Genomic DNA, 27,995 nt, shown 5'->3' with positions numbered 1-27,995 from the left:
TGAATGTAAAGGCATGAGTAATTTAATTTCAGGCAGAAGAGAAAAATTAAGAGAAAGAAAGATGAAGAAAAAAAATAAGAAATTAAAAAGACGGAGAAGATGGTATAATCGATTTTTATTTTTTATTTTTGGATTTGTTTGTGATAATTATATAATAAGAGGGTTAATTTATAAAATAAATAAATATAAGGACCAAACTAACTCTTTTTCCTTTGACTTTTAACAACGTTAGTCAATTTGGTATGTGTTTGCTAACGGAATGAACTTCAAGTACCATTTTGCAAACTTTTAAACTACAAGACTGCAATTGAAAACAGGCGTAACCACAAGGTTTATTCTTGTACTTTTTCCAAAAAAAAATGTTTTGCTTAAAAATTATAATTAGGGCAAAATCAATTTTAGGACAAAAATATTTGGTAGAGCGAAGAGTTAGCTGAGTCAAACAAATTTCATTTGTCTGAATTTCCAAAATCAACCCATTGATCAAAATTCATCTTCTTCTTCTTCTCCCCCTTCTTCGTTCTGTCTCTCTTTGACCCGTAAATCTTTCTGCCGTTCTCCGCCCTTCTCGTAATCGCCGTCCCCCTCTTTTCGCCCAATGTTTTGGTATAAATAGAAACGCCATTTTTTCAGATTCAACCTGCCTTGTCTTGTCTGAGCTTTTGAAGAACTTGGCCTTTCTTTCTGGGTATATTGCTGGAATTGGTGGGAAATTGCGACTATCATGGAGAGCGTCGTTCAAAGATTGAGAAAGTTGGATGCTTATCCTAAAATCAATGAGGATTTTTATAGTCGTACTTTCTCCGGTGGCCTTATTACTCTTGTTTCCTCCTTGGTTATGCTTTTCCTTTTCGCCTCTGAGTTCAGTATGTTCCTTTTTTCTCTTCTAATTTCAGTTTTTGGGGCTTTTTTGATCGGTAGTTTGCATGATTGTAATTTATATTTCTTCAATTGCCTTACCTAATTAGTAGTTTTCTCTGGTTTTGAAATCATGTTTGATTTAGATTAGGTGTAACTAGGTTGGATTTTGAATTGGGAATATGCTGAATGTTTTGTTATTAAGAAAGTTGTGTGAGGTGAAAATGAAGAAACCCATTTGTCCTGTTCGAATCCCGGCAGCCTCATTTATTGATGAATTAAAAAACACATGGTGAGACTGGCCTTTGTTGTACACGCTGCAAACGCGGGGGCATTTGACGTGTGAGGTGTGTCAGATTGAGCTTTTAGTTCAATTGGTTACATGACATCTTAGATATCCTACATTGCTTAATTAGAGAGCTATATGGCTCTTTATATTTGCGAGGCAATTCTCATTAGACCTTCGTTTACATGGTATCGAAGCCATCAAAGCCTTGTATCCCATCAATATTTGATTCCAGCTCCAGACGGTTCTGAGTGTGAGGGTGTGTTAGATAATTGAGGCAATCATCCTCGTTTAAGGTAACTTTTCGGGTGAGTTAGGTCTTTGTTTAAAATGTTCTTGAAATCAGAGCAGACTCGGTAGAGCTTGGATCAAATTCAGCTTGAATTGTTATTCATTATAAATGTTATTTAAGTCCCATGTTGTTATGCATCAATGGAAACGGACACGAAACACGGAAAAGCTAGTGAAGAAGAGTTTCCGTGCAACATTTTACCTATTAAACACAGGCTATGATCTGATCCTTTCTATCAGTAACTTTTTTTAGAGCAGCTCTCGTTTCGTTTCATGTTATCTAAAGATATTGGGAGTTATTGAATCTGATCTCATTACATCGTAAAAACACGGGTTCCTATTTGTTGTTTAATGTGCCTGTTTTTTCTTGAAGGCTTATACCTGCACTCTGTTAAGGAGACAAAGCTTTTAGTGGATACTTCAAGGGGGGAAACTTTGAGGATTAATGTAATGTTCTTTCTGCTTATATGTTCACCGATTCAGTGAATTTGTCATATAACTTATATTTTTATACGTTTCGATATGCAGTTTGATGTAACGTTTCCCGCCATTCCATGCTCGTTACTCAGTCTTGATGCCATGGATATCATGGGAGAGCAGCATTTTGATATAGTATGTGCATAACTGATTTCTTTTTGGTGATTTTGTGCTTGCCAATTCCGTGGATGCTCACTCAATCGATTTCATTTCTCACTTGCAGAAACATAATATAACTAAAAAGAGAATCAATGAACATGGTCATGTATTAGGAGTCAAGCAAGATGGAATTGGTGCACCGAAAGTAAGTGACAAGATCATTCTTTCATTCTCCCGTATGATGTGCATGCATCCCCTTTCCGTTTTGGTCAATTCTATAGACTCGTAACTCATAACGTCTCATTCCTCGGAAAAATCATAGCATGTGTTCATTACACCACATCTTTCAATGATCAAATCATTAGACACTACTCTGCCTACCTTCATGTTTATACGGGATAAGGACTAAATTCGCCCTTGAGGTTTTTCGCAAAGAGCAATTTTATTCCTATCGTTCAGAATGGCATAATGTTGACCCATGGTAGAATTCTTATTTTGATTTTATCATGTTAAAGGTATTTCATTGGAAAATCTATCGGTTATTAGCGACAAATTTTGATTCATCGGTCATTTTCGTCGGTGTCATTTTCGTCGGTATTACTTGGAAAATGATAACATTGAGCTAGAGTTTCTACCATGAGGACAATGTTGTGCAATTTGGAATGTTGCTCTCCCCAAAAAAAAAACTTAGGGGCAAATTTGTACTTCATCCCTATTTTTCGATTATCATTCTTCGCTAATATATATTGTGCTTTAAATATGGAATTGTGTTTAATTTTTTTCCTCTCGTGTAGATTGATAAGCCTTTACAAAAGCACGGTGGCAGACTTGATCGTGATGAAGTTTATTGTGGTTCATGTTACGGTGCTGACACGGTAAATATGACCTTTGGCATACCTTTGTTTCTACATTTACCATTCAAATTTTAGATCTAAGCTTATTAGAATCCTACGGGTTTGACCTGTAGCTCTTACCTTAAAAATGATGCAAAAGGTCCATTTTTTCCGCCAAGTAGTTCACTAATTTTCTCCGGTAACTCATTTTCATGCAGTCAGCTGAACATTGTTGTAACTCATGTGAAGAAGTTCGTGAAGCATACCGGAAAATGGGATGGGCTTTGAATATCATCGATGAGATTGACCAGGTTAGCTCGTCATTTTTCTACTTCAGACCTTATGCTAATTTAATTAGTAGTTGTTTAATTGACGGTAGACATACATTCCCGCCCCCTCGTCTCCTACGACATGGAACTTTTAGGGGGTTAATGTCCAATTTTTCCACCTAGCATATTTCAGTGCACACAATTAAATCCGTGATGTATTCGATGGTGCAATGTTACCCTCATTGTCTTTCCCTTTCTCAAGGGAAAAACATTGGAAATCTAATTGGAATTACTTACGGAGTACTGTTTGTCGGTAAATCTTATTGGTACTTGCTCGAAAAGGGGCAAAATTTAGCTAGGGAACAAGAGGAAAGAAGAAAGAAAATGAGCCAGAAAGGAGGTAAATAGAGGATGAGTTGGAGTGCTGCATCTGTAATTCCCGACTATGTTGCACGGAAATGGAAATGGACATCGGGAAACATTATTTCTAAAAAAATATAGCTAGGAAACGGTAATGAAAACGTAAAAGAAACTGAAACGGAAAGGAAACGCGGAAATGCTAATGAAGAAGAGTTTCCGTGTAACTTAGCTTCCCGACCATTTATTATCTGCTCTGATATAGGGTATACAAGCATCGGAAAGTTTTTTCGAACTTCCGAGCCATGTATTGTATTGAAATTTTTTGCATGTTGCTTTTGGTTTTAGTGCAAACGCGAAGGCTATATCCAGAAGGTCAAAGATGAACAAGGTGAAGGCTGTAATATGTATGGATCTATGGAAGTAAATAAAGTGGCTGGAAATTTTCATTTTGCACCCGGGAAAAGCTTTCATCCCTCGAACTTCGAATTGAATGATGTAATTACTTCAGTGCATATGTATAATGTAAGGAAAAAGTACCTCTCTTTTTCGATTTTTTACTTTTTTTTAAATACGAAACTTCTAATTTAACTGTTGTTTTACATTTTTTGATGGACTGTATAGATAAGCCACACTATCAACAAGCTATCTTTTGGTGATTACTTCCCCGGTGTGATAAATCCTCTTGACGGGTAAATGTTTTCGTGGTACCCTTCAATATCAATTGTTAATAATAGGTTTAGAATCTGTTTCATTTCTCGGAATTTCTCTATCTATCATTTTTCAGGGCACAATGGGTCCACGAAACACCAAATGGCGTGCAACAATATTTCCTCAAGGTTAGTTTTTATCGATTCGATTTCTAACGTCAAGATAGATAATTGGGATAAGTTAAAAAAAAAAAAACCCTTTGGTTTCGTGCTTTGACACTTTTGAGTATTATTACTAACTTTTTTTTTTCTCATCGAAAACCACGGGTACCATTTTGTCAAAAAAATGCCACGATCCTCAAAGTTGTCAAAATATGATCTATCTTATCAAAAGTGGGTAAAATACATCTATGGCCCCTGAACGATAGCTCTACTAACAATATAGCCCCCTAAACTTCATTCTGTGACATAAAAAATCCTTGAATTTTTCGTTATTTAACATTAAAGTCCAACTGAAAGGAAATCCATTAATAAAATTAAAGAAATGATGACCAACAATGTACGTTATTTAACTTTATATGCCGCTTCTTCACCCGTTCATCATGTTTCAGCTTGTGATTTAAAAATTGAGTCTGCACAAAATAAAAAAACTCTCCAACACATAAGTGGTTGAGAGTTCATGTTTTCATAGTCATTGGTAAAATCAAGTCCACCGCTAAGACATTCATAAACCACTATCTCGGCAATAATGAGCTAAGCTAGTATTTGCCGTTAATCCCCTTGTTAGTCATGCATTACGACGGGAACTCCTAATTCCCTAAAAAATACAGCCCTTTTGATCATTTCTTCGTATGTAGCTGCAGTGGGCGGACCGACACTATGGCTGGAGAGAGCCTTGGCCCCACCAGCCAGCTCAAAAGTACTTTTTAGTACGGTGGGTGAAGGATTTTGGCCCTGTCAAAATCCCCAGTTGGCCCCCGACCTCAGCTAGCAACCCCCTTTAACATTTTGGCCCCTGTAACTTTATCCCCCATCCGCGCCTATTCAAATAATGTCATTTGATTTCACTTGTTTCCGCCTGTGGTTTAAAAATTGCGCGGCCGCAAATTAAAAAAACGTCTCTTAAACGCATAAATGGTTGAGAGTTCACATCTGTTTCTATGCAACCAGCAATATTCAGATTGTTTTACTCCTTTGCAGGTGGTCCCAACAGTATACAGAGATGTTAAAGGCAACCTTGTAACTTCGAACCAGGTATGTAATCGACACCCGAAACACGATTTCGTACTCATGTAAACACACAAGTCACACTTTGCATTGGTCTTGTACAGTACTCCGTTACCGAGCATTTCAAGAAACTGGATTTTGCTAGACTTGACTTCAATCCTGGGGTTTTCTTTATTTATGACTTCTCCCCGATTAAGGTTCGTTCTTTTTCCGGAATTAGCAAGTCTTTTGCATCTCTGGTCCGAATCTGTTTCCGATTTTCGCAACTTATCATGTGTTGGCATATTTGCAGGTGAGTTATGAAGAGAATCACGTCCCATTCTTACACTTCATGACAAATATTTGTGCAGTTGTTGGAGGTAAGCTCTCTTCATTTCTCCCGGATTCTCCGGATAAAAGTTTGTGCAGTAATTTAAAGAGCATGATATTGTTTCTACTCAGTTAGCATTACAACTATAATAGCCTAGTTTAAGAGTTTCCAGGTGTTCTGTGATATCTCGGGTTAAATGCACAGTTGGTCACTGAACTTTCAGATGGAGGCCGTGTCATGTTTACCGTGTCTTTACTGAGACAAAATTCAAAGTTGAATGATTTTATCGAGACAAATTGAAGTTGATTGACCATTTTGAGACAACCATAAAAGTTCAGTGATCAATGGTGCATTTAACCCGTGATATCTCCCTAATACTTTCCAATATATGCCGAAATTATTGCGAAAAAGTTAAGATTTAACCTCTGAACTTGACACCATCTATCACTTCGGTCATCGAACTTCAATTTTTGCACATTTAGCCCTTATAGTTTAATCTTTTGTAGAATTTTGCCTCACTTACCGCGTATCACTTTCACCGTTATACATTTGAGAAATAATTTGACAACAACGGGTCGGCTTTCACCGTACGAAAAATTGAAATACGAGGACCAAAGTGATAAAATGTGTCAAGTACATGGTCTCATAGCTCAGCTAGAAATGTCATATATTTAGCTAGTTGTTAAGTAACACGACACATTGACTCAACACTCAATTTTTGTTGCTTTTACATCAAATATACTATCGTATATAACATAACGCGATTATGACATGATAACCTGAATCTCCATTGTCTTTGCTCGATTAGGTGTATTCACGGTTGCTGGAATAGTAGATTCGTTCGTGTACCACGGACAAAAGGCAATCAAGAAGAAGCTCGACCTCGGAAAAATGAGATAATATATCCGGATTGAGTTGAGTTCTTCGTGATTCTTTCGAAAGGGTGAAAGCAATGGGATTGATTCCTCTCAAAGGCGGCCATGGTTATCAAAGATATATATGTACTGCCCAGTTTGTTAATAGCCAAAATGTTAAATCTTTTTTAGACACAAATTCAGAGAATCAAGTCAGGTAGAACACAGGCTAGAAAGAAAGATCATTCTGTAAAAACTATATTCCATTGATTTGGGGAGACAGAAATTTGAATTTTGACTTCACGAATTTCATTGAGCTGTCTCGTTATTGTTCTATACGATTTTAGTTTTTGTAGTGTTGTTAATTTCTGATATGATAATACGATTTTTAAACACAATCGACCACTGCTTGTTACGATATTTATACGATATGTAACTATACCATTTATAATCCATCGTTGACAGTTGCCGGAGTTAATTGGGATAAGGTGTGGGCTCTTTAGGTTTCGCCAAGATAAAAAATCTAATTTGTAGAACCTTGGCTGGCTGTTTACCGTCGCTGAGCGCTTTATCTGCTCGAAGGGTTCCGATCAATAACATGTGTCCGTCATGCCTGCAATCGGAAGAGGACGACTTCCATGCTTTAGTTGGCTGCGTTGCAGGACTTAGAGATTCTTGCTCTTCGTTTAGGGAGTTCTGGGAGAAGCTGGGGTTAACGTTCCCGTCAGAAACTGGTATGCAGTTCATCTCAAGTTGGAAATAACAAAGTATGGTCAAAACAAGTCATGACGCCTACCATACTCTTCTCCACTGCCATGCAGTTCATCTCAAGTTGGAAAGCTGCTCAGAGCCAGGGACGTGGTGCGGTTGTGATGACCGCTGATATAACTAAAAAATGGTGCAAACCCCCCGCCTGGTATGTTGAAACTTAATATTGATGGCGCCATATTTTCTGCCTCGGGTACTGCTGGCTACGGATTCATCTTGCGGGACAGCGGTGGCGGGTTCCAAGCTGCATGTAACAGAACCATTTACTGCTGTCTAGACCATTTTTTAGTGGAGGCGATCTCGTGTCGTGAAGCGTTGAGTTGGTTGATGGAGTCTGGCAGGCAGAACATGTTGGTGGAATCGGATTCACAATTGCTAGTGTATGCTATTCAGCGAGAAACTAGTGGCAATTCGGTTCTGGATTTAGTTATTGAAGACTGCAAAATCCTTATTAAGTATATAGTTAATGTGTCAATTTCATTTATTCGTAAGTCAGCAAATTCCGCTGCTCATTCTCTAGCCCGTGCAGCTACACCTGCTTTTGAGAGGGAGGTCTGGATTTCTGTACCTCCTCCTTGTGTTTGTACTGCTCTTACTGCTGATATTTAATAAGATGATCATTTCTTCTAAAAAAACTCTTCTAATAAGAATTGGAGAAAAGGAGAATACCGTATCAGTTCAAAAACCGAATATTGAAATAATAAAAAAAATATGATACTCGAGTGTATAAAATTTAATTAACCGAACCAAAGATATCGAATACTGAAATAACCAAAAGGTTGATACTAAAGCATATAAAACTGAAATATTTGATTTGGTTCGGTTTTACATGAAAGAAAAATTGAATTTAATTAAAAATAAAAACAACAAATAAAAGTCACTATATTTCCTTTAACAGTAAAGAAAACTCAAATTACTTTCATAATGTCTCTATTTTGAATTATTATCGTAATACAAAATAATTAAACTTTTGATATGTATATATAATATATATATTTTTAACCAATACTGCAACTTCATTAAATAACAAGACCAGCGTCCTCACGAATAACGTTTTCAAACCATGTAGGCATTACACTGAAAAAACTATCGTTAGTGTTGGAATAAGCCCGCTTGCCATTAAATGAGCAACCCTATTCGCTAAACGAGGAATAAAACATAATTTGAACCCAGAGTGAGAGTTGATGATGGCCATACAATCTTGTATAATCGAACCAAACTCCGAATTGTCTTGTCGATGAGAATTAACCGCATCAACAACCAATTTGGCGTCCGATTCAAAGACAACATGAACAAAGTTTTGGCTAGTAAGCCAACTCAAACTCGTACATACCGCAAGTGCTTCGATGATCTTTGGCTCCTTTACGGCGTTGATTAAACAGCTGCTGCCGAACAGAAAGCGGCCTGACTCATCCCTTACAACTGCTCCCAAACCACACCTTCTATCTCCCACGAAAATCGCTCCGTCCATGTTGCACTTAACTAAACCAGCAGGTGGCGGACTCCAAGTCGCAGACGTCCTGATCCATTGTAGTAGCGAATCATCAGTTGCGAGAGAATCCTCTGTTACGGACGTCCGCGGCTCCAAGACAACAGCGACTGCACTAACTGAGCGCGTTCCAGCAACCATGAAAGCTTTCCAGTCTCTGGTATCATCGAACACGGTTCGCCAACTGATATCCGTCGGCCACCACTCTTCTCACCAAAGCACTCTATTCCGGTGCTCCCAAATTGCTTTTAATCCGCAGCAGGTTCTGACTAATCGCTCCGGTATTGCATCTTCTAACTCCTGCAGTACCCATTGTGAGAAAGTCATACTGCCAACTTGTGGAACCGACAAACCAGCTACCCGCCATAGGTCAACTGCAAAAAGAACAAACTGTGAATAAATGCCGATCTGATTAACCGATAATTAGTAAAAAACAAATTGAATTTATAATTTGTATTTTTACTCGTTTTCTTATATAAATGCAATTAGAATATTTATTATACTATCTAAAAATTATAATATAAAATGATTTAATGTTGAAAAATATGTAATTTATAATATATATCTTTAAAAACGTATAACAAAAATATATTTCAATAACAATATCATTGAAATAAATTAAACAAGTAAGAAATAATATTAACAAGTAATATAATTAACAAAAAAAATGAAATCTTATATTTAAGTCTTCAATCATATCATGGAAACAAATAAAGAACACAATCAAATAGAAAAACTCAAAAATAATAAACACAATTCTCTAAAAACTATGTGAAAACATTAAAAAAAATGAATTAAAATAAAAAAATTAAAATAAAAATAATAAGATATTTTTTGTTTTGATCGCCACCTAAGTAGCCTCAAGGCAACTTGGCAAGGGGGCAAAAAGGGGTCCGAGGCTAGCAAAGAAAATCAGAACGAATTCTTGATTTTGAATGCCTAGACTATCCAAACCGTTTTTTTTTTTTTACATTGGACATGCATATGTTGGACATTAACTATCAAAGCTATTGTTTGGGGTTAAATGCATCATTGGTCACTGAACTTATATGATTGTCTCAAAATGGTCACTCAACTTTAATTTGTCTCAATAAAATCACTCAACTTTGAGTTTTGTCTCAATTAGGTAACTCCGTCGATTTTAGTGGTTAAAACGCATGGAAATAATGACATGGGTGACACATCAACATGGGTTAACTCAAATATCTAACCGAAATGAAATGTGACAGCCACATGTCGTGTATTTTTATGAAAAAAAAAATAAATTTTAGTTTTTTTGTCATAAAAATAATCGACACGTGATAGCCAGGTGGCGCATATGTAGATGTCATATGTCATTTCGGTTAGAAATATGGATTGTCTCATATTGACGTATCACTTATGTCATCATTCTGATGTTTTTTAATTACTGAAATCATCATAGTGATCTAATTGAGACAAAACTCAAAATTGAATGATTTTATTGAAACAAATTGAAGTTGAGTGAGCATTTTGAGATAACCATGTAAGTTCAGTGACCAATGGTGCATTTAACCTTAAAGGAAATATAATGACTTTTATTTGTTGTTTTTATTTTTAATTAAATTCGATTTTTCTTTAGTGTAAAGCCAAACCAAACCAAATATTTCAGTTTTATATATTTTAGTATCAATTTTTTGGTTATTTCAGTATTTGATATTTTTGGTTCGATTAGTTAAATTTTATACACTTGAGTATCAATTTTTTTTATCCTTTCAGTATTAGGTTTTTGAACTGATGCACACCCTTAAAATACGGTATTCTCCTTTTCTCCAATTCTTATTAGAAGGGTTATAAATGCGAAAATGGTATAGCTACATATCGTAATAAGCAGTGGTCGATTGTGTTTATAAATCGTATTATCATTTCAGAAATTAACAACACTACAAAAACTAAAATCGTATAGAACAATAACGAAACAGCTCAATGAAATTCGTGAAGTCAAAATTCAAATTTCCGTCTCCCCAAATCAATGGAATATAGTTTTTACAAAATGATCTGTCTAGCCTGTGTTCTACCTGACTTGATTCTCTGATTTTGTGTCTAAAAAAGATTTAACATTTGGCTATTAACAAACTGGGCAGTACATATATCTTTGATAACCATGGCCGCCTTTTGAGAAGAATCAATCCCATTGCTTTCACCCTTTCGAAAGAATCACGAAGAACTCAACTCAATCTCGAAATATTATCTCATTTTTCCGAGGTCGAGCTTCTTCTTGATTGCCTTTTGACCGTGATACACGAACGAATCAACTATTCCAGCAACCGTGAATACACCTAGTCGAGCAAAGCAATAGAGATTCAGGTTATCATGTCATAATCGTGTTAAGTATAGTATATTTGATGTAAAAGCAACAAAAATGATTGTTGAGTCGATCGTGTCGTGTTAGTCAACAACTAGCTAAATATATGACACTTCTACCTGAGCTATTGAGACCATGTACTTGACACAGTTTATCACTTTGGTCCTCGTATTTCAATTTTTCGTACTGTTAAAGCCGATCTGTTGTCAAATTATTTCTCAAATGTGTAACAGTGAAAGTGAAACATTGTAAGCGAGGCAAATTTCTACGAAAAATTAAAGTATAAGGGCTGAATGTGCAAAAATTGAAGTGCAATGACTGAAGTGATAGATGGTGTCGAGTTCGGATGTTAAGGCTCCGTTTGTTTGCTAGAAAATATTGTGTTTTGGAAAATACTGGGTAAGGGAAAATATTTGTTAGAAAATAAAATATTTTCCGGAGAATATGGGAGAAATGAAGAAAGATTACCTCCAACAACTGCACAAATATTTGTCATGAAGTGTAAGAATGGGACGTGATTCTCTTCATAACTCACCTGCAAATATGCCAACACATGATAAGTTGCGAAAAATCAGAAACAGATCCGGACCAGAGATTCAGAAGACTTACTAATTCCGGAAAAAGAACGAACCTTAATCGGGGAGAAGTCATAAATAAAGAAAACCCCAGGATTGAAGTCAAGTCTAGCAAAATCCATTTTCTTGAAATGCTCGGTAACGGAGTACTGTACAAGACCAATGCAAAGTGTGACTTGTGTGTTTACATGAGTACGAAATCGTGTTTCGAGTGTCGAGTACATACCTGGTTCGAAGTTACAAGGTTGCCTTTAACATCTCTGTATACTGTTGGGACCACCTGCGAAGTTAAATAGAGTAAAGCAATCTGAACATTGCTGGTTGCATAGAAACAGATGTGAACTCTCAACCATTTTTATGCGTTTAAGAGACATAAACGTTGTTATCGTGTGACCAAGAGGTCATGGGTTCGAGTCTTAGGAGCGGCCTCTTGCCAAATAAATTGGCAGGGGAAGGCTTGCCCCCAGTACACCCTTGTGGTGGGACCCCTCCCCGGACCCTCGCTCATCGGGGACACGTAGTGCACCGGGCAGCCCTAAGAGACATTTTTTAATTTGCGCCGGAGCAATTTTTAAATCACAGGCTGAATAAGGTGGAATCGAATGACATTATTTGAATGGGCGGACGCAGTATAAAGGTACAGGGGTGCCAAAATTTTAGAAGGGTTGCTGGCTAGGCTGGGGGGCCAACTGGGGAATTGGACGGGGCCAAAATTCTTCACCCACCATACTAAAATGTATTTTTGGGCTGGCTGGGAGGCCAAGGCTCCCTCCAGCCACAGTGTCGGTCTGCCCACTCCAGCTACATACGAAGAAATGATCAAAAGGGCTGTATTTTCGAGGGAGTTAGGAGTTCGTATCATAAAGCATGACTACTTAACAAGGGGATTAATGGAAAATACTAGCTTAGCTCATTATTGCCGAGATAATGGTTTATGAATGTCTTCCCGGTGGACTTGATTTTACCAAAGACTATGAAAACATGAATTCTCAACCACTTATGAGTAGGAGAGACTTTTTTATTTCGTGTGAAGAAGCAATTTTTAAATCACAGGCTGAAACATGATGAACGGGTGAAGTAGCGCTATATAAAATTAAATAATGTACATTGTTGGTCATCATTTCTTTAATTTTTTTAATAGATTTCCTTTCATTTGAACTTTAATGTTAAATAATGAAAAATTCAAGGATTTTTATGTCACAAAATGAAGTTTAGGGAGCTATAATGTTAGTAGATTATAGTTCAGGGGCCGTAGATGTATTTTACCCATTTTTAGCACAAGTACCGCAAATACGAATCTATGAAATCAGATAAGATAGATCATATTTTGACAACTTTGAGGATCGTGGCATTTTTTGTGACAAAGTGGTACCCGTGGTTTTCGATGAGAAAATAAAAGTTAGTAACAATACTCAATAGTGTCAAAGCACGAAACCAAAGGGTTTTTTTTTTTTTAACTTACCCCAATTATCTATCTTGACATTAGAAATCGAATCGATAAAAACTAACCTTGAGGAAATATTGCTGCACGCCATTTGGTGTTTCGTGGATCCATTGTGCCCTGAAAATGATAGTAGATAAGTTAGGGAAGTTCCAATAAATGAAAAATATTCTAAACCTATTATTAACAACTGATATTGAAGGGTACGACGAGAAATATTTACCCGTCAAGAGGATTTATCACACCAAGAGGATTTATCACACCGGGGAAGTAATCACCAAAAGATAGCTTATTGATAGTGTGACTTATCTATATAGTGCATCAAAAAATGTAAAACAACAGTTAAATTAAAAGTTTCGTATTTTAAAAAAGTAAAAATCGAAAAAAAGAGTTACTTTTTCCTTACATTATACATATGCACCGAAGTAATTACATCATTCAATTCAAAGTTCGAGTGATGAAAGCTTTTCCCGGGTGCAAAATGAAAATTTCCAGCCACTTTATTTACTTCCATAGATCCATACATATTACAGCCTTCACCCTGTTCATCTTTGACCTTCTGGATATAGCCTTCGCGTTTGCACTAAAACCAAAAGCAACATGCAAAAAATCTCAATAAAAATACATGGCTCGGAAGTGGGAAAAAACTCTCCATTGCTTGTACACCCTATATCAGAGCAGATAATAAATGGTTGGGGAGCTAAACTCTTCTTCATTAGCGTTTCTGCGTTTAGTTTCCGTTTCTTTTTCATTTTCATTATTGTTTCCTAGCTATATTTTTTCAGAAATAACGAGCCTTGGCGCAACGGTAAAACGTTGTTGTCGTGTGACCAGAGGTCACGGGTTCGAGTCTTAGGAGCGGCCTCTTGCCAATTAAATTGGCAAGGGAAGGCTTGCCCCCAATACACCCTTGCGGTGGGACCCCTCCCCGGACCCTCGCTCAGCGGGGACGCGTAATGCGACCGGGCCGCCTTTTTTTTTTTTTTAACGTTTCCTGATGTCCATTTCCGTTTCCGTGCAACATAGTCGGAAGTACAGATGCAGCACTCCAACTCATCCACTTTTTACCTCCCTTCCGGCTCATTTTCTTTCTTCTTTCCTCTTATTCCCTAGCTAAATTTTGCCCCTTCTCAAGTAAGTACCAATAAAATTTACCGACGAACAATAATCTGTAGGTAATTCCAAATAGATTTCCGATGGAATCCCTTGAGAAAGGGAAAAATAATGAGTGTGACATTGCACCATCGAATACATTACGGATTTAATTGTATGCACTGAAATATGCTAGGCAAAAAATTGGACATTAATGCCCTAAAAGTTCCATGGCGTAGGAGACGAGGGGGTGGAAATGTATGTCTACCGTCAATTAAACAACTACTCATTAAATTAGCATCAGGTCTGAAGTAGAAAAATGATGAGCTAACCTGGTCAATCTCATCGATGATATTCAAAGCCCAACCCATTTTCCGGTATGCTTCACGAACTTCTTCACATGAGTTACAACAATGTTCAGCTGACTGCATGAAAAGGAGTTACCGGAGAAAATTAATGAACTACATGGCCGAAAAAATGGACCTTTTGCATCATTCTTAAGGTAAGAGCTACAGGTCAAACCAATGGTAATAAGACAAATAAGCATACAATGTATAATGCATTTGGTCGGTCACCGTTAGATCTAGGCTTATTAAATCTAAGTCTTACGATGATTTTAATCCCCACCAAAGGATTCTAATAAGCTTAGATCTAAAATTTGAATGGTAAATGTAGAAACAAAGGTATGCCAAAGGTCATATTTACCGTGTCAGCACCATAACATGAACCGCAATAAACTTCATCACGATCAAGTCTGCCACCGTGCTTTTGTAAAGGCTTATCAATCTACACGAGGGGAAGAAAATTAAACACAATTCAATATAAAAGCACAAAATATATTAGCAACCCGTAAGTTTTTTTGGGGAGAGCAACATTCCAAATTACACAACATTGTCCTCATGGTAGAAACTCTAGCTCAATGTTATCATTTTCCAAGTAAATACCGAAGAAAATGACCGATGAATCAAAATTTGTCACTAATAACTGATAGATTTTCCAATGAAATTCCTTTAACATGATAAAATTAAAATAAGAAGTCTACCATGGGTCAACATTACGCCATTTTGAATGATAAGAATTAAATTTCCCTTTGCTGAAAACCTCAAGGGAGACATTTTGACCTTATCCCGTATAAACATGAAGGTACGCAGATTAGTGTCGAATGATTTAATCGTTGCAAGATGTGGTGCAATGAACACATATGCTAAGAATTTTTCTGATGAATGAGACGTTATGAGTTACGAGTCTAAGAATTGACCAAAACGGAAAGGGGATGCATGCACATCAGACGGGAGAATGAAATAATGATCTTGTCACTTACTTTCGGTGCACCAATTCCATCTTGCTTGACTCCTAATACATGACCATGTTCATTGATTCTCTTTTTAGTTATATTATGTTTCTGCAAGTGAGAAATGAAATCGATTGAGTGAGCATCCACGGAATGTGCAAGCACAAAATCACCAAAAAGAAATCAGTTGTGCACATACTATATCGAAATGCTGCTCTCCCATGATATCCATGGCATCAAGACTGAGTAACGAGCATGGAATGGCGGGAAACGTTACATCAAACTGCATATCGAAACAAAAAACAGGAAGAACCATATTAAAAATATAAGTTATATGAAAATTTCACTGAATCGGTGAACATATAAGCAGAAAGAATATTACATTAATCCTCAAAGTTTCCCCCCTTGAAGTATCCACTAAAAGCTTTGTCTCCTTAACAGAGTGCAGGTATAAGCCTTCAAGGAAAAATAGGCAAATTAAACAGCAAATAGGAAGCGTGTTTTTAAGATATAATAACATCAGATTCAAGAACTCCCAATAACTTTAGGTAACATGAAACGAATTGAGAGCTGCTCTCGAAAAAGTTACTGGTAGGAAAGCCTGTGTTTAATAGGTAAAATGTTGCACGGAAACTCTTCTTCACTATCATTTCCTCTTTTCGTGTCGTTTCCTAGCTAATTTTTTTAGAAATAACGTTTCCCAGTGGCCGTTTGATCCAAGCTCTACCCAGTCCGCTCTGGTTTCAACGACATTATAAACAAAAACCTAATTCACCCCAAAAGGTACCTCAAATATTCACGGGATACAAGGCTTAGATGGCTTTGATATCATGTAAACAAAGGTCTAACTCGTCCAAAAGTTACCTCAAAGAATGAGAATTGCCTCGCATATATAAAGAGCCATATAGCTCCCTAATTAAGCAATGTGGGATATCTAAGAAACATCATTGAATCCAATCATTAGCATAGGGAACAAACAAAAAGAACATTTCACAAATGGGTTTCTTCATTTGCACCTCACACAACTTTCTTAATACCAAAACATTCATTTGCACCTCACACAACTAATCTAAATCACATATGATTCCAAAACCAGAGAAAACTACTAATTAGGTTAGGCAATTGAAGATATATAAATTATAATCATGCAAATAACTCATAATTAACTGAGATTTGAAGAGAAAGAAAAAACATACTGAACTCAGAGGCGAAAAGGAAAAGCATAACCAAGGAGGAAACAAGAGTAATAAGGCCACCGGAGAAAGTACGACTATAAAAATCCTCATTGATTTTAGGATAAGCATCCAATTTTCTCAATCTTTGAACGACGCTCTCCATGATAGTCGCAATTTCCCACCAATTCCAGCAATATACCCAGAAAGAAAGGCCAAGTTCTCAAATGCTCAGACAAGACAAGGCAGATTGAATCTGAAAAATGGCGTTTCTATTTATACCAAAACATTGGGCGAAGAGAGGGGGACGGCGATTACGAGAAGGGCGGAGAACGGCAGAAAGATTTACGGGTCAAAGACAGACAGAGCGAAGAATGTGGAGAAGAAGAAGATGACGAATTTTTTGATCAATGATTGATTTTGGAAATTCAGACAAATGAATTTTAAAGGGAACTTCGCCATTGAGTTGTGGCGCAGAGTTGATCGAGCGCTGCTTATCGATATTGCGGCTTTCGGCTTTCGTTCTCCTCTCTCTCTCATTTTTCTTATCTCAGAGTTGGGGAACGTTAGCATGATTATTGAAGGGATTGCTAGTTAGTGCTTTCAAATTACTTATCACCGTTTTTATTGGATAATTTTGTCCTCGGCGTAAAAAAATTTCGAAATTGAGAAAAAAAAAATTTGAGAGAAAATTCAAAATTTAGCCTAAACGGATGCGGCATACCGTTCGACCCACGACGGGAACGGATACCGCATCCGTTCCTACCATGGGTCGGACGGTACGCCGCATCCGTTCCCGCCATGGGTCGGGTGGTATGCCGCATCTGTTGAGGGCAAATTTTGAAATATGCAAAATCGTAAAAATTTTAGTGACGAAAAATACTAAATCATTCAATTTTTTGTGACGAAAAATGCAAAATCGTCATGAATAATATGTATTATTTACATGAGTTTTTTTGATAAAAATATGTAAATCTTAATGGTTCCGACTCGTAATCATTCATTTTCGGAGTTCGGATTGTCACACATCAATTATTTTGATAATTTCAATTATTGTTGTTCGGATTTATGATTTTGGAGAGAGAATTTTCAGTTTTTTATCAAAATTATGAGAAGGGCAAAAAAGTCCAAAAGAGACGGTGATAAAGAATTTGGTTGCGGTATTTAGCAGTTGACATTCAGAAATAATGCTTTTTAAAAAAAAATTCATATAAAACTCACATGTTTTCACTAATTTTCAGATTAATGACTGTGATTTACTTTTTGTCAAAACGAGAATTGAGGTTTCAAACTTTAGCAAAATAAGGATTTTTTCGATTGATACTATTAAAATCACCATTGACGACTTCAAAAATGACATATTTTAAGAACTACTAATATTCTAAGCAACTTTAATTCTTCAACTTTTTTATTTTGAGATTATTTAGATGATGTTTGGTAGAGAGAGAAAGTTAATGTTTAGAGACAAAAAGTTCTAAAAAAAAAGATGATTTTCGAAAATCGAAAATGTAGTTCCATAGCAAGTATGACATTGAACAACTTTAATTCTTGAAAATTTTCATTTTCAGGTCGTTAAAGATGGTTTTAATAGCATTAATCCAAAAAGTCTTTGTTTTATTAAAAGTGTGAAATCTCCATCCTTGTTTTGACAAAAAGTAAATCACAGTCCTTTATCTAAGAATTAGTGAAACCACAGAGGTGTTATTTGAAATTTACCGTTTTTTTTTTGTAGTTTAATTTGATTATCAAGTTAGTTCGATGTTTTGACGATGGAAAACTCGGTGCAATTTTTTTTTTTTAAAGAAAAATGCTTGTATTATTTTCATTAGATGAAAGAAGAAGTACAACGAGCAAAATACAAGGAATAAAATTTCACAAGTAAAGATTAAAACCAATACAAGTTCCACGAAGGGAAAAACGACTACAAAGAGCAAAGAAAACCATAAAAGGTATAAAAAAACATCAAACAACAATATAACATATACTTCTCGTAAATCCAAATATGTGGAAATGCATCTGCAATCCACATTTCATCCTTTTAGGCCATACCGAACATTCAGAGTTGAATCTTTTTTTTTTTTTTGCAACCACGCAGATTTATTGATCTACGGATAAGATAAACCGTTTTCGCTCTTGCTAACTCCGAGAAAGGTACAAACGACAGAATAATAAAGAGCAGATACAATTCAGACAGATAAAGAAGATCCGATAAAATATATGATACAGACAAACAAATAAGAACAAAAAACACAGAAACCTAACCTGGTGGAAGGAGGAAAAAGGAAGACAAACTTCCTTCGTCTTCCTTATAATAAATCGACAAAACAGGAGACTTTGACACAGGGAAAAGAAGAGAAGTGAGAAGAAAGAAGTTACTTCTATGTGAAAGTCGGTGAAATTAAGAAGAAAGAGTAAACGAGGACAAACAATAACGGTTAAATACACCATCGGTCACTGAACTTACATGGTTATCTCGAAATGGTCACTCAACTTCAATTTGTCTCAATAAAATCACTCAAAAATTGAGTTTTGTCCACTATGATGATTTCAGTGATTAAAAAACATCAAAATGATAACATAAGTGATACGTCAATATGAGACAATCCATATTTCTAACCGAAATGACACATGATATCCACATATGCGCCACCTGGCTATCACGTATCGATTATTTTTATGACAAAAAAACTAAAATTTAGTTTTTTCATAAAAATACTCGACATGTGGCTATCACATTTCGTTTCGGTTAGATATTTGAGTTAACCCATGTTGACGTGTCACCCATGTCATTATTTCGATACGTTTTAACCACTAAAATCAACGGAGTGACCTAATTGAGACAAAACTCAAAGTTGAGTGATTTTATTGAGACAAATTGAAATTGAGTGACCATTTTGAGACAACCATGTAAATTCAGTGACCAATGATGCATTTCCTCGTTTCCTCAAAGCTATTGTTTGTCCTCATTTCCTCGTTCTTCTCAATTTCACCGAGTTTCACATCGACAACACATAGAAGTAACTTCTTTCTTCTCAATTTCACCGAATTTCACATCGTCAAAACATCGAAGTAACTTGATCAAATTAAATTACAAAAAAAAAAAAAAAGCATTCTTTCTGAATCCTATTCCTGTGTCAAAGGTCACGGTTCAATAATCATACTTCTTGCTAATGTTCCCTAACAAAAATGAGAGAGAAGAGAACGAAAGCCGAAAGCCGCAATTTCTCATCAAAGGAGAAAAGGAAACCGGATTGAGGTCGAGCAATTTACTCACTTTAGGAGCAAACTCCTTCTTGAGTGATTGAAATTTGTGAAAGCTTCATCTTTAATGCCTCAAACTCAGCATTCTGTCTCTCTTCATTCGTTAACCATATCGATAAGCAGCGCTCGATCAACTCTGCGCACGGCGAAGTCCCCTTTAAAATCTTTGCTCTACCGAAATGTGTTATTCTTGCTAGATTGGAATCAGAGGGCTCAGCAGCATACATATCGAAAATGTCCTTTATAGCAGCGCACCAGATAGGGCGAGCCACGTTGAGGAAGTCGTGCAATGCTAACACTGGGAGATTTACGCTTCCCAGTTCAGATTCGCAGTTTCCTCCTCTTCCGTGAAAATCTGATCCTCCGAGCTTCAGAAGACCGTAAACATCTGCTAGATCACTATATACTGTTTCAAGAAAATGAATTTGACATGTTATTTCTGATTCGAAGATCGAAATACAAAGCAAAAAATGCCAAATGTACTTGGAGACAGTTCGTAGGAACACGAAAAATGTCACACAGGCCAACTGCGTTGGGAACTCGTTTCTACTATTCCATGGTAAAGCAACATCTTCCACTTAAAGAAAAAAGGGCGGCCCGGTGCACTACGCGTCCCCGCTAAGCAAGGGTCCGGGGAGAGGTCCCACCACAAGGGTGTATTGGGGGCAAGCCTTCCCCTACCAAATTTTTTGACAAGAGGCCGCTCATAAGACTCGAACCTGTGACCTCTCGGTCACACGACAACAACGCTTACGGCTGCGCCAAGGCTCGCCCTCAAAAGCAACATCTTCCTCTATATGCAAATATTGATCAACGCGAAATATATCCAAAATTAAGTCAAAAATATTTCAGATATTATAGAATTTGGGGGATAAGGTACAAATTTAGCCCTATTGAGGAAGAACGGATTTACACTTCACATATAAAACCGTGCAATGTTAGCACTAACGTTTGTAGATTGAGCAATTTCAGACTTCGTTAACGGCAAATCTAACAGAAGCCCATTTTCAGTTAATTTGGTTCATGTTTGTGCCATTAAATTCCACCGGCGTCCATGTGGAACCAAACGTTAGTGGTACCATTGCAGTGTTTAATACGTACAGAAGTAGGACCAAATTAACGGGAAATAGACTTCTATTGGATCTTCCGTTAATAGAGTTTGAAATTGCTCCATCTACAAAATGTTAATACTAACATTGCACAGTTTTACACGTGGAGTCTAAAATTATTCTCCCCCAATACTCGTAGGACAATAGTTGTACCGTACCCTCAGAATTTCACGACAAAAAAAATAAATAAAAAGAAAAACCCGAACTTGCAAAAGCTAAAGAGTTGGGAAAGAAGTTAAGTCAAGTTTAAGGCGAAAAACGACATACCTGAAAGTTTCCCGTCACTTCTATAAACTTCCAGCCCGTGAAGACCCGCTTCTTTCAACTTTCTGATAACAGCAACCGGATCCTTTAATGCCCATGGATGAGCCAGCACAGCAATACCCCCAGTTTCACGAATTAGTTTCACCGTTTCCTCTGCAAGAGGCTCACTTCCCCTGTAACAAGAAAATACAGATGTCCCCGTCAACACTTTTCGCAAAATACGGATCAAACTACAATGTGTTGTTAATAACAAAAATGCTAGATTATTACGTTGAGTAAGCAGGTCCGTCATCGTGTAGATACTTTGCAAAAGCTAGTTTGACATTCTCAACATAGCCTCCCTCGACCATTGCTCGAGCCACGTGCATTCTCCCAGGAGCAACTCCTTTGCCAGCAATCTTCGCAACTTGCTCCCACTTGACTGGAAAGTTGAGTTTGTTGAGTTTCGAGACCATATCTTTCGCACGAAAGAAACGACCGTCTCTTATGTTAGCCAATAATTTTTCTACTTCCTCCGGCTTTCCTGGTCCACAGCTACTGTAATATGCAAGAACATGAACTGGCTCCTCTGCTTCAGGATTTCTGCTTATTAATTCAAAGTTCACCAAACATCAGAGCATAGACAAGGACAAGAAATGGAAAAATAAATCCACTGAAGTGAACTTTGTTTAATTTTTTTTTTCACTTTTAGTAGGCTCTTCAATCCCGGGGTTTAAAGCTCAGACGATCCTCAAACTTAGGAAGTTGACGGCCCATAGTTGTTAAAGGCATGCCTCAGTCAAGGCTCAGGGTCTTGAGCCTTGAACCCATAAAACGAGGCTCTATACAAAAGGCTCTCGCCTTGTGCGCCTGGCGGTTTTTGCTTTAATCGACTGTGATGATGATGATTATTAGTTTTTTGTGTGTTCTTCTTTTATTAACAATGAATGATTATTAGTTTAGTATCATTAGTTATAGTTAGGTATTTTAGCTATAGTCCGTGTCTCTATGACCTATGAACTTAATTTGGTGTTTTTGACATTTATGATTTAGTGTTACAGTAAAACCTCGATAAATGAATATTCGACAAATTAATAACCTCGATTAAATGATAATTTTCTCCGGTCCTGACTTGGGCCAATGGGATAAAATAATAACCCTGCTAAATGCATAAGATAATAATTTTTAATCCTTGAGACCCATTGAAAATATAAAATAATAATTCTTTAAATATGTATGAAAATTATGTATATAATTCATAAAATAAAGCACTTCCTAAGCAATTTTTATTACATATAGTCAATAGTTTCTTCTTTTCATACGAAATGAAATCAATTTTATCTTTAACTTTTTAGAGGGCATAACCTACAGTAATTTTCCAAAGTCCCTTTTCTTAGTTATTGAAAAAATATTAATTGTTTAATTTGAGAAATATAATGTATGAAATAAAAATTATTCTATAAATTAATAAATATTCATTTATCCATAAATTGATAAAATATTCATTTATCGATAAATTAATAACCCCTTATAAGATTATAATTTTCCAGATCCCAAAGATATTCATTTATAGAGGTTACTGTATGTTTTTATGTGGTTTTGTTTTGTTCGTGTGGTCATAAGTGTGTGTTCTGGTTTATGCTTAACTAGTACAAGAGTATATATTTTTTTCAATTTTATGCGCCTCATGTTTCTAAGGCGCGCGCCTCGCCTTGTGCCTTTAACAACTATGCAGCGGACATAAACTAACTTGTCACTAAAACCCTATACTTTGACCGGATTTCACTAAATTCATTTTTGAAAGAATTCACTAAAATCCTCGTCGGGATAATGATATGGACTCTGTATACCAGTAGTGCTCACTTGGACCCTGACCAAATGTTCGTGTGGTGGATATCCAAAACATCCTAAAGTGTAGATTTAGTGATCCTAGATCTAACGGTAATGACCAAATTCATTTGGTCATTCAGGGTCCAGGTGAGCGCTACTTCTCTGCATAAACCCATTCGTTGAACACATCTTGTCGACTTGGCATCCACGTGATCTCCAAAATCATTTCATTCTGCTCACTGTGTCCAGTTAATGAGTCTACACTACGTCGTCATTCAACGGAGAGTTTTACCGAATTCTACCAGAAAGGGTTATACAGAAACTCAATCACCCGTAGAGACTATTTGTGCATTCAACTCTATATTCTACACTAAAACATATTGTACAAAAGAATTTACACTGCATTTTTGTGGAAAACTAACTGATCCTCAGGTTCAAGTTACAGTCACCAGCCAGACAAAGAACTACATATATGAATTAAAGAAGTGATAGAAAATACCTTGAATGATACATTGTGCTGATCTCAACACCCGGGATTATCTTGATGCCGAATTTTCGAGCTGCTTCGATAGCCTCCGGAATGCCAGCCATTGTATCATGATCTGTCAAGGAAAGAACTTTCACCTGTTCTGAACACAACGTAACAAGCATTAAACCATTTGAGCTTGAAATAAATGGCAACACTACATTTTCCTTGATTTACTTAATTGGGAAACAAAAGCCAAAACAGGAATAGTTCCAATATATTTCTCTGGATTTCAGAATCACACCGACAAATTAAAAGGCCCATTTCAGGCTTTTCAGCCATTAATTCAGGGACCCTTCAAATTAAAACTATGGAACTAAACCCATTACAGTTGCTAAGTAAGGTCCAAAACTAACCTATGGTTATTGGGGGAGAATATATTTAGACTCCGTGTAAAACCGTGGAATGTTAGCACTAACGTTTGACAGATGGAGCAATTTCAAACTCCATTAACGGTAGATACAAAAAGCCCACTTTCTATTAATTTGGTTTCATGTCTGCATCGGGTAAACTCCATTGGCATCCACATGGAGTCAAACATAAAGTGCCAAATTTGCACGGTTTTATAGGTGGAGTCAAAATCTATTGGTCTAATACACAAATAACCCCCTAAACTTGTCCAAATATTGCAACTGCCTCCTGAACTTTCAATTGAACAACTTATCCCTCAAACTTGTTCAATTGTAAAACATAACCCCTCAAACTTGTCTAGTTGTAAAACATAACTCCAAATTGCTGACATGGACTCCAATTGAAGAAATACGTGAAATACAAAAACTACAACGCTTGTGGACTGTGACAATCAGATTTTGGCGTGATACAAATCCGGGGAAACGTTTTTACGGTTGCTTCAAGTACGGGGTATAAAAATTTTCAATTCGGGGCTATGTTTTACAATTGGACAAGTTTAAGGGGTAAGTTGTTAAAATTAAAAGTTGGAGGGGGCAGTTGCAATAATGGGACAAGTTCAGGGGGTTATTTGTGTATTAGGCCAAATCTATTCTCTCCCTCATAACTATAGGGCTGAATTTGTACCTTATCCCCATAGAATAAATAGAACGCTTAATACATCAAGGATCCCCTGAATTTGGCCCAAAAAACCTCGATTGGAACTTGCTTAAAATGACTTGAACTTATGTAAAGTGACCTATTAGACCCTTAAACTTTCTTAAATTGATCCCTTGACTCCTTAAACTTGATTAATTGACGCATTGACTTTTTAAACTTGCTTAAAGTGATAAGCAACTAAACTTGCTCTAAAATGACTTCCCTGTTTGGTAAACAGCCTTTAGGGGTAAAATTCGAGGGTTTAGACACTTTAGTGGTGTTTGGTGAAGAGAGGTTTGAATTCACTTACCGGTCCAAAAAAAGCTAATTTTGAAAAAGCTAGTTTTAGGAGCTTTTTCAATTAGCTTATTGCTCCATCTCTTCTGAAGGAAATTTTTACCCTAATTACTATCCTTTAACCCCCAAATAAAATATAGCTACTAAAATATAATTGTGCTTATTTGTCACTTTACACGAACATTTATCATCAATCAGTTAAGTTTTACCAAACAAGTTTACAATCAGCTAGCCAAATCAGCTAACAGCTATTTGCTAAACAGGGCCTTGAACTTACTTAAAGTAACCTATTGGCCCCTTAAACTTGTTTAAAGTGATCGATTGACTCCTTAAACTTGCTTAAATGAACCATTGATTCCTTAAATTTGCTTAAAGTGATAAGCAATTAAACTTGCTCTAAAATGACTTGAACTTACCTAAAGTGACCTACTGGCACTGTAAACTTACTTAAAGTGACCCATTTACAACTTACTTAAAGTGACCCATTTACTCCTTAAACTTGCTTAAAATGATAAGCAATTCATCTTGCTCAAATCTCTTGTTACTCTACCACATATTAGGACTTCATCATATCATTTAAGCACACATCATCCTTAAGTACAGGGACTAATCAATTTTTTTGGGGCCAAATTCAAATTCACCTGACATATTAACCCTAAATATAACGCTCAATACATCAAGGATCCCATAATTTGGCCCAAACAAATTGGAACTTGCTTAAAATGACTTGAACTTCCATAAAGTGATCTATTGGCCTCTTAAACTTGCTTAAAGTGATCCATTGATCCCTTAAATTTGCTTAAAGAGATAAGCAATTAAACTTAAGGCTTAATACATCACCAACTCCCTAAACTTGTCCATAAAAGTAGATTGGCTCCATGAACTTAGTTAGCGTGTCACACCAGCTCCCTAAATTTGCTTATTTTATATCACCAGCTCCCTAAACTTGCCCATAAAAGTAGATTAGCTCTCTCAACTTTGCAATTCATCTATTCGAGATGTAATTTTCTCCTATCTTTCAACCTATTACAAGAGTTAGTGTTGCAGGTTTGAGAGATGGAATGTACGAGGATCGAGAGTTAGTATTATGGTTTTTGTATTTAGTTGTTACATGATTAGCAAGTTTAGAGAGCTGTGAGACATTTGCAAAGTTTATTTAGCTAATCTACTTTATAAGCAAGTTTAAGTAGCTAGTGAGACACTAACAAAGTTCGGACAATCAATCTACTTTTATTTATTTTTATGGACAAGTTCAATGAGCTGGTGATTTATTAGCCGAGTTGGTCCCTGAACTTACATGGTTGTCTCAAAATGATCACTGACGATTTCACTAATTAAAAAACATCATTGAATTTGTCTCAATAAAATCACTCAAACTTTGAATTTTGTCTCGATTAGGTCACTCTGACGATTTCACTAATTAAAAAACATCATGATGACGTAATGAGTCAACTTAGATCTTTGACAGAACGACACATGAGTGATAGCCATGTGGCACCTACCTGATATCATGTCTCATTTTTATGATTCATGTATGTCACAGTTCTAATGCTTTTTAATCACCGAAATCAAGACAAATTGAAGTGCATTTAACCCTGTATTAGCCCTATACTTAATCTAAAATGACTTGGGGCATATTCAAATTCACCTGACATATTAACCCTAAATAAAACACCTATTAACAAAACAACATTTCATCTGCCCATCCAAACAATCAAAACAACCAAAACATCAAAAATCAAAAACAAAAAACTGAGAAAACAAAGGAAAAACACTCACCCCATTCGCATGAGCTCTCTCAACAACCTTAGTAGGAGACAAATACCCATCACTACATTTAGAATGACAATGCAATTCAAAAACAACCCTTTCCCTACAACTCGCCGTAATCTTCTGCACACCAAAATCATCATCAACAACAACAATGGAATCAGAACCAGATGAAACCAAAGGGCAAGTTTGCTGCTGCTGCTCTAAATAAACCCATTCATTAACAGCTTTGTAAGCTAAAATCTGATCGGCTGTCAATTTCTTCTTCCTGCCTCCTCGCTTCTTCTTCTTTCTCTTTTTATCTTTAGGTTTTTTTGGGGTAATTTCTTTGGCGAGGAAAGGGTCATCTCCCATGGCTGCTATGTGAAGTGTGGGAAGAAGAAGAAGAAAAAGGAAGAATCTATTTTTCAATTGGGATTTTGAGAGGTGGATTTTGAGAGTAGAGAGAGAAACGTGGGTTTCTCAGGAAGAGTATTACGGATAGAGGGAGTCATTGATAGAGACTGCAACTCTACTTCTAGACTAGAGGCCCATTTTAACTCCTTCCACTTGTCATGTCGTTTTTTCTCTTTCTCATTCCATCTGTTCCATAAGAGCATCTAACAGCGTTTTAGTTCACTCCCCGTAAATAATATAAACAATTGGTTCTTAGTTACTTAACAGTGACTAAGATATATCATCCCCAATAATGTTTTTTATATTCGCTCCTTATTTATTATTTTATTATTAAGATTATTCTTTATTGTTACATTACCAATAGTGTGAGGATAGAGACACATCAATAATAAATTATTAATAAAAAATGAAGGGTTAAGGTGCAAAAATACCCTTAACGTATTGGGTCAGGTGCAATTTTACCTCTAACGTCTAAAATGGTACAATTTTACCCCTAACGTTGAAAGTCAAGAGCAATTTTACCTTTAAGATTGATAAATTTGGTCAATTTGAGAAATAATTCATCAAACTGTCTTATCGGTCATAAATCTTGTCATCTAAACTTCACACGTGTGTCATTTTATCAGTAACAAATCACAAACATATGTTAGGATGTGAAAAAAATACAAAAAATATACTGTCTTTTAGTACGAATTAGATAAAAAAAAATTCAAAAAATTCACCGAATTACAAATATTAATCTCCAATTCTATTATTAAATTATGAAAAACATGAAATCCTTTTTGTACAACGAATTGTTATACAATTGATGCAGAATAAGAAACAAAAATATCTGTGTTTTATAACAGTGTCTG

The 27,995-nt window shown here is 36.3% G+C and overlaps 3 protein-coding genes across 3 annotated transcripts; 1 reads left to right on the top strand and 2 right to left on the bottom strand.

Annotated features, from left to right (window-relative positions):
* Positions 1 to 409: 409 nt before the first annotated feature.
* On the top strand, positions 410 to 6,876 carry LOC136203217 (uncharacterized). Its single transcript, XM_065994319.1, has 13 exons — positions 410 to 866; positions 1,809 to 1,882; positions 1,964 to 2,047; positions 2,136 to 2,216; positions 2,806 to 2,886; positions 3,063 to 3,155; positions 3,819 to 3,995; positions 4,095 to 4,162; positions 4,258 to 4,309; positions 5,321 to 5,374; positions 5,452 to 5,544; positions 5,640 to 5,706; positions 6,466 to 6,876. Exons 1-13 carry the CDS (start codon positions 725 to 727, stop codon positions 6,555 to 6,557), a joined length of 1,158 nt encoding a protein of 385 aa, XP_065850391.1. The 5' UTR covers positions 410 to 724; the 3' UTR covers positions 6,558 to 6,876.
* A 3,839-nt stretch (positions 6,877 to 10,715) lies between these two features.
* On the bottom strand, positions 10,716 to 17,233 carry LOC136203892 (uncharacterized). The gene is made up of 13 exons (XM_065995108.1): positions 16,687 to 17,233; positions 15,873 to 15,946; positions 15,690 to 15,773; positions 15,521 to 15,601; positions 14,905 to 14,985; positions 14,532 to 14,624; positions 13,514 to 13,690; positions 13,331 to 13,416; positions 13,176 to 13,227; positions 11,893 to 11,946; positions 11,723 to 11,815; positions 11,560 to 11,626; positions 10,716 to 11,065 (listed from the first exon to the last, which is right to left on the bottom strand). The coding sequence occupies exons 1-13, from the start codon at positions 16,826 to 16,828 to the stop codon at positions 10,974 to 10,976; spliced, it is 1,176 nt and encodes a 391-aa protein (XP_065851180.1). The 5' UTR covers positions 16,829 to 17,233; the 3' UTR covers positions 10,716 to 10,973.
* Positions 17,234 to 18,857: 1,624 nt separating this feature from the next.
* On the bottom strand, positions 18,858 to 27,261 carry LOC136203100 (uncharacterized). The gene is made up of 5 exons (XM_065994154.1): positions 26,755 to 27,261; positions 23,605 to 23,729; positions 21,567 to 21,878; positions 21,300 to 21,469; positions 18,858 to 20,329 (listed from the first exon to the last, which is right to left on the bottom strand). The coding sequence occupies exons 1-5, from the start codon at positions 27,097 to 27,099 to the stop codon at positions 19,938 to 19,940; spliced, it is 1,344 nt and encodes a 447-aa protein (XP_065850226.1). The 5' UTR covers positions 27,100 to 27,261; the 3' UTR covers positions 18,858 to 19,937.
* Positions 27,262 to 27,995: the final 734 nt, after the last annotated feature.

This window comes from Euphorbia lathyris, chromosome 8 (genome assembly GCF_963576675.1).
Source record: "Euphorbia lathyris chromosome 8, ddEupLath1.1, whole genome shotgun sequence".
NCBI classification, from domain to species: domain Eukaryota; kingdom Viridiplantae; phylum Streptophyta; class Magnoliopsida; order Malpighiales; family Euphorbiaceae; genus Euphorbia; species Euphorbia lathyris.
This window is presented reverse-complemented; position numbering and strand designations above follow the sequence as displayed.